The sequence below is a fragment of the Vitis riparia genome, chromosome 12 (genome assembly GCF_004353265.1).
Source record: "Vitis riparia cultivar Riparia Gloire de Montpellier isolate 1030 chromosome 12, EGFV_Vit.rip_1.0, whole genome shotgun sequence".
Classification (NCBI taxonomy): Eukaryota; Viridiplantae; Streptophyta; class Magnoliopsida; order Vitales; family Vitaceae; genus Vitis; species Vitis riparia.
In genome coordinates, this window is record NC_048442.1 from 3977775 (window position 1) to 3988661 (window position 10887).

The 10887-nt window shown below is 36.6% G+C and overlaps 3 protein-coding genes across 4 annotated transcripts; 2 read left to right on the top strand and 1 right to left on the bottom strand.

Annotated features, from left to right (window-relative positions):
• Window positions 1-837: 837 nt before the first annotated feature.
• On the bottom strand, window positions 838-1401 carry LOC117926856 (extensin-like). Its single transcript, XM_034846148.1, has one exon. The coding sequence runs from the start codon at window positions 1399-1401 to the stop codon at window positions 838-840; it is 564 nt and encodes a 187-aa protein (XP_034702039.1).
• Window positions 1402-5427: 4026 nt separating this feature from the next.
• On the top strand, window positions 5428-5901 carry LOC117926857 (mitogen-activated protein kinase kinase kinase 17-like). Its single transcript, XM_034846149.1, has one exon. The coding sequence runs from the start codon at window positions 5428-5430 to the stop codon at window positions 5899-5901; it is 474 nt and encodes a 157-aa protein (XP_034702040.1).
• A 791-nt stretch (window positions 5902-6692) lies between these two features.
• LOC117926612 lies at window positions 6693-9864 on the top strand. Of its 2 annotated transcripts, none has more exons than XR_004653196.1 (2): window positions 6693-6865; window positions 7853-7892. XR_004653196.1 is itself a non-coding variant. In XM_034845768.1 (2 exons), exon 2 carries the CDS (start codon window positions 8501-8503, stop codon window positions 9563-9565), a length of 1065 nt encoding a protein of 354 aa, XP_034701659.1. In that variant the 5' UTR covers window positions 6693-6865; window positions 8484-8500; the 3' UTR covers window positions 9566-9864. The 2 variants fall into 2 exon arrangements, 1 of the variants encoding a protein (XP_034701659.1); XM_034845768.1 differs by lacking the exon at window positions 7853-7892 and adding an exon at window positions 8484-9864.
• The last annotated feature ends 1023 nt before the right edge of the window (window positions 9865-10887 follow it).

The window sequence follows — 10887 nt, forward strand, 5'->3', positions numbered from 1 at the left end:
GTCAAGAACAATGGTTTTACAATTTTCACAAATATTTTTAAGGGGAACTCATGTGTAACTAAAAAAAGTATGAGATTTTGGAATTTTGCTTTTCACATATATTATCTTTATTTTTTCATATTTTCCTTGAAATTTTGAGAAAATAATTTGGTCTACATGCATTCTCATAAAAATTTATATATTTATGGTAAATAAAATATTTATTTGTTTTATGAATATTTTCACATATGAACTAAAGAAAATTATTTATTCATATTATTTTTAAATTTTAAAATAATTAAAGAAATTGTTTATATTATTTTAAAATTTTATATTTTCATATGAAAATTAATGCCAATGATTATGATTTTAGGTTATTTCTTATTAAGTATGATTTGAACTTATGTTTTGGTTAAAATGTATAATTTTTTAATTATATGAAAGAAAAATAGTTAATGGTTGTAATAATTTGTTTAGTTAGAATTTCTTTCATTTAGACTTTAGGATGTATTTGAGTTTTATTTGTTTAAATTATTAAGGAAACAAGTGAATAACATGACATCACTAATTTGAATTAACACTTTATATAACCTTAAATGTATAAACCAAAGTATTATAGTTCTACAAACATGAAAAAAGATCTCAATGTGTCCCACATGATGGAATCTTTCTCTTTCGTTGTGAACATCTATGGTAGATGGCCATATTTGTTGTATCCATCTGTGCTATCTGAAAAGTCTCCATCTCTATAGACTGTGACACGTCATCTACATGAGCTGTCGAGTTAGATGGAACTGATGGAGGTAGAACTCGACGTACACGTGGAACTCGATGTCCTCTAGGTACCTGTACATGTAATTATGCGGCATGAGTTGTCCCCTGAAAAAAAGGTAGAGGTGCAATGGACTCTGTAACAGGTGGAGGTGCAATAAACTCTGTAACAGGTGAGGGTGCAATAGACTCTGTAATAGGTGGGGGTGCAATAGACTCTGTAATAGGTGGGGGTGCATCCAATGATATAGATGACTGAACAGGGGTAATGGTAACAGGGGTAATGGTAGATGGTATGGTAGTCTCGGGTCGAGATGAATGGGCTGGTATGGATACATCAGGGGGAGAGAGTGGCAACTCTAATGATGTAGATGGCTGAAATAGAGGAAAGGTAGATGTGACTGGTGGATGTGAGGGTTGTACCAAAGTAGATGCCAAAGGTACATGTCGGTGACCAGCTCGACGACCACCTCTCCCCCGACCTCTAATGGGTGGTACCCTAACAGGTGTAATAAATGATGGTGGTCTCATGGATGGCCTTGAAGATGTGGATGGCTCATGTGTCGAGTGTACGCGATGGTCTTCTCCTATAGCACGTAAAACATCAATAGCAATTTGATGAGTTTCTTCAAAATCATTTGAAATAGGCATCTACGATATGACGGTGATCTGTATAAGAAAATGAAACATGAGGCATTTGCACATAATTTAAGTTTAACATTCATTAAAAAATGGTTTTGTATCTCAGATCCTCTCACCAATAACTCAGTGGCAGAAGCTGTACTATGGAACCTCATATGATCTCTATGCAAAACAAGTGTAATCAGGCGTCGCGTGATACGTCCATACCACTGCATATATGGATCATAAAAAGCCATGGTAGTAATCGCAAGTGGTGTTGTCGCAATACACTCAGAACGAGTAGCCCAAAGAGAAATATACTGAGCATGAAATGTCACCCAATCATACTGATGTCGTCCTCGCCTATCCACTAAATGTAGCTCCATATCTATCAAACAAGGTGGATGTATCCGTTGTTGCATACGAAACTGGCGTAAAACTCGCTCTGGTCTATGCCACTCGATAATATCAAAGCAAATTAGAGGAGACATAGTTTGCCAAATTTCTTCATCAGCCTGGCATATAGCCGGAAGATGTGCAATCAAATCTACTGTATATGGTTCCCATAATACCTGTAATTTAAAAAAAAATTAATTAGTCACATTGGTGGAAAATGTTGCAAAGGTAATCTTACGCATCTACACTTTACCTAATCCTGTGTTTGGGCATCCAATTCATCTCGATAGAATGTCAACACATGTGGTGATGGGTTATGAGACCAAGACAGGGGTACTCTCCACCTGTGGCCCAATGGATCGATTGGGAGTGCCTCATCTGGCAATAGATGATACTACATCATCATGTACATGTGGGACTACTATAGGCACTGGAGGATGACCGAAATCAGGTCGACCCACATGAAGTCTCTCCCATGACCACAACTACAAAATCAGATAGCATTATCAAAATTAGACAACTTACAACAATAATGTGAGTCAATTAATTAGAATAAATGGTTATGTCAAAATACCTGTAATAGTGTGATAGGTCCAGTAATCTCTGTGGCACTATCCAAACTCGCACGACATAGCTCTCTATATAGGTATGCCAACACTGCACTGCCCCAACTATGGTGAGAAATCTTAGTGAAGTCTCTCAATAATGGAAGGTAACATAACTGTACATGTGTGTCAGTCTTATCTGCGAACAATGCTCCACCCAATAGTGTTAATATGAAAGCATGCGCATAACGCTGTAAAATAACATCATCGACCCCTGTTGGTGGATATGAGAACTGCTCACGCAACCATCGTGCCGATATAGATGACCGTCTAATTTGAGATGGAGGTGGGACGACACCTAAAAGCTCAGAACATAGTAGTGACCAATCTATGTCATATGTGCCAATGATAGGAGGCCCATGAATATGTAATCCTAGAATCATGGCTACATCCTATAAAGTAACAGTCATATCTCCAATAGGTAAATGAAATGTGTGTGTCTCGGGCCGCCATCACCCAACAAGACTCGTGATCAATGGCCAATCTAGTGAAATGTGTCTGACACGATATACACCATAAAATCCAGACCGCATCACATATCGTCGAATACGAGGGTCCATATCCCACTCTCGCATGAATGTCCATAAATTGAAAATAGTTTTAAATTTGATTCTATTTGTAATATTTTTTTAGAATAAAAATACATATAGGATGATTTTGGACATGTTTTCTTGTTTTTCAAATATTTATTAAAAATATATTTTATTTCTAATATTTTATCTATCAAAAACTTGTGTTTGAAAACAATTAATAACTATACACAATTTGATATTTTTTAGTTTTCATAATAATAATAATAATAAGTGAAAAAAATATATATATTCCTTTGTGGTTTTTTTTATTTTATTTTAATTTTCTTCTATTTTTTATTTCTTTTTGTTCCCACTCGATTTTTAAACAAGTGGATTATGATTAATTTTTAATTTTTTATTAAAAAAAGGAAAATAAAAAATGATTAAACAAATAATTTTTATATTAAAAAATGCATACAATTTTCAAAATTTTAAAATTATAAAAATTAATTGAAAAATGATTATCAAATATCCCTCAAAGTTGAAGCTGTTGTCCTTCTTCTTTCGGATTCCCAGTTCCCAAACATAGTTTTTGCTTGAGAAAGGCATCTACTCTATTAGGAGCTAAACACAGGTAGGGTTTTTGTGCTCTCCATGTACAACCATCCTTTCTGGCAGCCCTTCGGGATCTACCCTCCTTCTTGTCCTCTCTCTATCATCAGAACTCAAAATTTTCTTGAGACCCTGCGTTTGGTTGCGGAAAAAAGGGTGGAAAATCTTGGAATCTTGAGTGTTATGTTTTAAGTTGGAGAATGGAGAAGGTTGTCTCCAGTCGGTTGAGTGCTTGTGTTTGGGTTGATCAGGTGCATTTTTTCTTTTTCTTTTTCTTTATTTTAAAATATTAGATTCAAGTGAGAAAAATATGAGATTCTTATCTTTTTCCTGTTTTTTCTCAGCAACTAGACGGAGCTAGAAGATTTTTATTTTTTTAAAACTGGGCAAAATCAAAAAAATTTGCAGTTGGGTAAAATTTTTGTTATTTTTGCATATTGACCTGCACTTCTTCTTCCTCTTCAAATCTCTCATTCGTTTCTCTTCTCACAATCTCTCCCTCTCGTTCCACACTCCTCTCTTCCTCTTTCAATGCTTTATCAAATCGTCCAATTGGATCAATCCACTTTGAACCCGAACTATTCCATCAAATCATCCAATTGGATCAGTCCACTTCGAACCCTAACCCACCATCGCCCAAATTCGAAATCTACCCAAACCCCCAAAGTACAGAAACCAATTTCCTTCAGTGCTCTTATCTCTTTCTGTCAATCTTTCTTTTTTTCTTCTCCATGATTTTTTTGTGTTTTTTTTTTCTTCTGTTCACAAGTAGAAACCACAAAAAACAACTTGACATTTTTAAAATTTTCAAAGGTTGTTTTTAATTTTTCATTTTCCTCTGTTTGGTTAGTAAGAAAGCTAAGGAAAATGAGGGAAAAAAACTCATGAACCACTCTATTAAAATGCTTCAAAAACTTACCTAGCCACTGCAAGACGTTGCTAGTGGAGCTGCTAGTGAGAGCCGCAGATGGTGGGAGCCGTAGAGAAGAAAAAAATAATAGTTAGGGTTTCTTTGTTGAATGATTTCGGATGAAAAATTGGTTCTTCAGAGTAAAAGTCTGCTAATGTGGATTGCTGATGTGGATTCAAAAGACTAGTTTGACAAATAATTTAAAAGATGTATTAGTTTGGTTTTTTTTTTTTTTTTTTTTTTTTTTTAAGTAAACACTACTTTGGTTGCAAACTCCAATAATTTGTGTTTCTAATTTTCATTGCCCGGAGGATATTCTTAATTTATTAATTTTTACTGTTTTTATTTTATTTTCTACTCTTATTTTTATTTTAAAAATTATGACAAAAAGTAGTTCTGGTTGGTTTTCAAATATTTTAAAGAAAAAAAAATTCTATTTTAAAAATCAAATATGAAAAACAATCTTCCTTATTTATTTTAACTTAAAAAATGCATTTTTAAGTTAGAAAATTATTTAGAACCCATTAGAAAATATTTTCAAAGTTTTTGAAAAATGTCGTGATGTTTTCTAGAACAAAATAATATGTTTTCTATATTTCTAAATATTTTTTAAAAGTAATTTTTATTTATAGTACTTTTTTTTCAATCATTTTTCTTTTATATTTGTGCAATTATTTTTTAAACAAATTCTAATAAAATAAGTAAAAAGATTACAAAATTTTGTTGGAAAGTAAACTTGAATAGAAACTTTCTAAATATTATAATTAGATTTACTTTTAAGGTTAAGAAGAATATTTTATTTTTGAGTGATTATTTTAATTTTAATTTTTGAGTTATTTAATCTTACAAGTTTTTTGTTTTGTTTTTTTTATTATATATTTTTATGTTATTATCAAAAGTTTCTATTTTATCTTTGAATTGAATAAAAGGCCGCGATGAAATAAAATTCCACGTAAATTCAACAACTCCTCTATAAATTAATTCATATCTTGTTCCCTATAGACCATACGTAGGTATCCAGATGGCCGTCTACAGAGACAGCGATCAGAAGCTAGATGTGAAATCATCTGTTTCTTCGCAGTCTTCTTCCCTCAGAAGAGAGGAAGCGATTTTCCAGTATCTGGGGGCTTGCCCTGATATCGTTAAGTGCTTGGGTGGCTATTCAAGCATGGAAGATGATGGCAGTTCGCTATATAATCTGGTGTTGGAATACGCACCCGGAGGAAGTCTGACGGGGTTGATGAAGAAGCGCAGAGGCAAATTATGGGAGTTTGAAGCTCGGCATTATGCGAGGATGATAATCAGAGGTTTACGCTACATGCATGAGAGGGGAGTGGTTCACTGCGATGTGAAGCTGGATAATGTACTTGTATTTCCCGGCGAAGATGGTGGGAATGTGGTGAAGCTTGCTGATTTTGGACTGGCTAGAAGGATTAATGTCGAGGAACAGATTTGGGTGCAGCACCGGGGCTCCCCACCTTACATGTCGCCATAGGCGTTAGCTTGGGAGGAATATGAGGCGCCCATGGATATATGGTCACTAGGGTGCACCATGATCGAGATGGTGACCGGAGAACGGGTGTGGGGTAATGTAATGACCGGGTATTTTATGCCACGTTAGCATTTTTAGTTTGAAAAGTCTTATGTTGTGTGATGGTTGAAAAGTCAAAAAGAAAAGTGTTTGGAGAACACGTGTCAATTTCGGATTGGTGAATTTCGTTTTATTGTGTCGGTCAAATAGACGAGTTGAAAATTTTATGCCATGTCAGCCTTAGGATAGAAAATTTCTTAGGATTTTAGAAATTGGAAATTTCCGGGAATGAAAAACGAAAACGAAAATGAAAAAAAATAAATAAATAAAGATTAATTAGAATTAATTAAGAAAAATAAATAAATCAATTAAATTAAATTGATGAATAATAAAATTGAGAAAAACTAGTTTTAGATTGGTAGTAATAAATAAATTTGTGTGTTAAAAAAAAAATGGATTGGAAATAAAATAAAACAATTAGAATAAAGAAAAGAAAAGAAAATAAAAGAAATAAAATTTTCTATATGCAATGGGCTTTGAATATTGGTTGTAAGATGATGGGTTGTAAAAGAAAATAATAATAATAATAATAATGGATTGGGCTTAGATTTTGAGTTGGGCTTGGATGTGGGCTTAAGTGGCTGGTGGCTTTTGAAAGCCATGTGAAATGGGCTGGTGGCTTTTAAAAGCCAAGTGGGCTGTTTAAAAAAAAAGGGAAAAGGTGGAGTTTTGAAACGGCCAGAACGCGGGGAGAAGGAAAGGAATAGTGGCTGTGGAATTAGGGCACTCGCCGGATCTTTGACCGGCCGTTTGGACGGCCAAACGATCTCCGTTTTGGCCCAAATTCGGAGGAAGTACTCTATTCGATTAGAGGAACAAGCCTACGGTGGCTGATTTCGTTTTTAACGGCCAGATTCTCAGATTTGTGGTAGGGGACCCTAACCCTAAAACTTAAATTTTTATGTTTTTCCCTTGAAAAAAAAATTGTAAATATTGTCATTATGAGTTAATTAGGAATTATAGGTGTTGTATGAATTTTTCTAGAATATTTGGAGTTTGTTTGGAATTTTTAGAATTTCGGGAAATTGATTTTGATTGATAATTAATTGTTTTGAAATGTTAAAAATTATTAGATGGGTTGGAAAATTCCAAAATTTGGGTTAGATTTCAAATATAATGATTTGTGAATTTTTAGGCATTGGTTAGAATATTTTCGAAAATTTTAGGGTAAAAAGTTAGTTAATTTCGGATGTTAGAAATTATTATAATGGTTGAAAATTTTTGTAAGTGTGGTAAAATTTCAAGATTTTTGATATGCAAATTTTTGAATATTTGTTTGAGATATTATCGGAAACTTTAATGTGTGAAATTATTTTATTGGATTATTGGGAAGTGTTGAGATTGTTGAATTATTGAGGAACATTGGAATTATGGCATTCATGTGCATCATGGTTAGGTGAAATAAATAAATAAAATTATGAAGATTGTGAAAAGTGTATGAAATGGAAAAAAATGAAATAGAGATGAGAAGTGGAAGCCCGTGTGGGGCGAATTAAGAAGGGAGAGAGATCCCTAGGGTGAAAGACCCAAAAGTTTACCTCGAGAAGACTCCGAATGGGGAGTGTATTTGGGTGCGGACGCGTATCCTTCGGTGAAAGCCCGAGAACAATAGTGCATTGTATGACTGTGTGTCACACGTTCATGTGCATTCATGTAATTGTTGAATATTATGAGATTGTGTATAATATTATATATTACACTATGTGATTGATTGATACTGTTGAATTGTTCCTTTTGTGTTGAAGTGTCCTTTTCGTATTCTTTGAAACTTAGTAATCCCCTTAACCCCTTGGGTGTTAGGCACCCTACTGAGCAATGTGGAAATGCTCACCCCTTCCTTGTTATACCTTTTTAGATGCAGATATCTCTCATGAGGATCCACAGGTGGGGCAGGGAGGACTTCAGGATGCTCCTGGAGCGGCCTAGTGGAGCGTGGCATTTTTTGTTATTGTGTTTCTTTTTGGATTTTGGGATTTGTTTTAGTATTTATGACTCATGGATTTGTTATGAAGCTTTATTTGATTAAGTTGTTCATGGTGAACTTTTATTTTGGACTATAATGAACATTTATTTAATCTTGTTGTTTGAGTAGTTTTGGGATATTGTAGTCTATGAGAATTCTAGTGGGATGTATGAAAAAAAAAAAATCCAGAGTGTTTTGGTTGACTGCCAACGTGGAATAGGAGAAACCCTTAGGGTCAAACCTTTGACCTGGGGTCACGGGTCAAATTTTGGGCCACCGGAATTTGGGTCGTGACAGCGTGGTATCAGAGCCAAGGTTGCAATAATACCTTGGGGTCAATGTTTGTGGGTGTTTATGTGTGTTGTAATGTTATGATTTTTGTATGTGTTAATTAACAAGTTGATGATTAATTGAATTATGTATTGTGAGTGTATGACAATGAAAGTTTTGATAATTGTTGAAGTTGCTAAGTGTGTATATGTGAAATTTATTTTTGCTCACCTTAGTAATGTGATTGAATTAGGGTTTGTTAAACTTGAAATGGCGGGAAGGACCAGAGGAGGAAGATCAGAGAGGAATGAGGAGTTGGAGACAGTAAGAGAAGAACTCCGAGAAGTCAGAAGAGAGTTGAGAGAAACTGTTGAATTGATGAGAGGCCAGGGTTCCAGGAGAGCAGGAGGTACCCAGGGCCATGAGGATTCAGGCCACTCACATAGGAGGAGCCGCACTGAGAGGCCAGTAATGAACCAAATGGAAGCAATGAAGAGGTTCATGGTGATGCAGCCTCCATCTTTTAATGGAGAGCCCAGTGCTGAAGCAGCTGAGCATTGGTTGAGGAGGATGAGAAGAATTCTGGTGGGACTGGACATACCTGAGGAAAGAAGGGTAGGTTTGGCAACATATATGCTTGTGGGCAAAGCTGATTTCTGGTGGGAATCAATGAAAAGGGTGTATGACACTGAGGTTATGACCTGGGAAGAATTTGAGAGAATCTTCCTAGGCAAGTATTTTGGGGAAGTGGCTAAGCATGCCAAGAGGATGGAGTTTGAGCACCTCATCCAAGGAACCATGTCGGTACTGGAGTATGAGTCACGTTTCTCAGAGTTGTCTCGTTTTGCTTTGGGAATGATCAGTGAGGAAGGAGAAAAGGCTAGGAGGTTCCAGCAGGGGTTGAGGCCTACTATTAGGAACAGATTAGTCCCACTGGCTATAAGGGATTATTCTGAGTTGGTTAAGAGGGCTTTGTTGGTGGAGCAGGACATTGACGAAACCAACCAAATTCGAGAGCAAAAGGGGGACAGAAAAGGGAAACAGAGAATGGGGGAAAGTTCCCAGGGGCCACAGCAGAGGCAGAGGACTCAGCAGTTTGAGAGGCGTCCCTCGTCCTATGCAGGAGGGGGGCAGATTGCTCAGAGGGCGGCTGATAGAGTATGTTATGGTTGTGGAGCAGGAGACCATTTATGGAGGGCTTGCCCATTGCGAGGCACACAGCAGGCTCGACCTCAGTCTCAGGGAAGTTCTCAGCAACAGTCAGTAGTGCCTTTCCGGCCTCCTCAGTTTCAATTGTCTTACTATCAGATGCCACAATTACCCCCAGCAGCATAGGGAACCAAGACAGCTACCACGAGTCAGACCCGCTCTTCTCAGGGGTCGAATGCTAGAGGTAGGGGAAGGCAGACAGCTGGGAGAGTTTTTGCCTTGACCCCAACAGAGCCAGAGGAGGACGCCCTCTTGGTGGAAGGTATGATTTTGGTATATAGTACTTGGGTGCGTGTTTTGTTTGATACTGGTGCAACTCATTCTTTCATGTCTGCATCTTGTGCTAATGCATTGGGGTTGAAATCGGAAAGGGTAGATAATTTGTTACTTATTGAATCCCCTATGGGTATGAACTCTAGAGTTGATAGAATATGCAAAGGGTGCGTTATTACCTTGGCAGATAGAGCACTAAATGTGGATTTGAGGATTTTAGATATGACTGGGCATGATGTTATCTTGGGAATGGATTGGTTGACAGTGTATAGAGCGTTATTGATTGTCATCGCCGCAGGATAATATTTTGTCTACCAGAGGGATTTGAGGTTTGCTTTGTTGGAGGAAAGTGTGTTAGTTTGCCTTTTTCGCAGTCTGATCCGTGTTATCAGTATGTGTTGAGGAAGGGATCAATAAATTTCTTAGCTTGCCTTCGTGGTAAGGAGAAAGCCCAGAAGGACATTACAGAAATTCCAGTGGTGAGGAAGTTTCAGGATGTATTCCCAGATGAGTTACCAGGTTTACCACCGCATAGAGAGTTTGATTTCTCTATTGAAGTATACCCAGGAACTGATCCTATTTCAGTATCCCCTTATAGGATGGCCCCTCTTGAGTTGAAAGAATTGAAACTCAGTTAGATGAATTGTTGAGTAAGGGTTTTATTCGTCCAAGTACATCGCCATGGGGAGCCCCAGTGTTGTTTGTGAAGAAGAAGGATGGCACACTAAGGTTATGTATTGACTATAGGAAGTTGAATAGAGTTACTGTGAAGAACAAGTATCCTCTTCCAAGGATAGATGACTTGTTTGATCAGTTGAAGGGTGCAAAGTATTTTAGTAAGATTGACTTGAGAACTGGGTATCATCAATTGAGGGTTAGGAAGAAGATGTTTCTAAAACTGCTTTTAGAACAAGATATGGGCATTATGAGTTCTTAGTCATGCCTTTTGGGTTAACTAATGCCCCCGCTGCTTTCATGGATTTAATGAACAGGGTATTTCGTGCTTACTTGGATCAGTTTGTGATTGTCTTTGTGGATGACATCTTGATCTACTCCAAGAGTTTGGAGGAGCATAAGCAGCATTTGGTGACCACTCTTGGAACTTTGAAAAGGCATCAGTTGTATGGGAAGTTGGACAAAAGTGAGTTTTGGCTTACTGAAGTGAACTTCTTAGG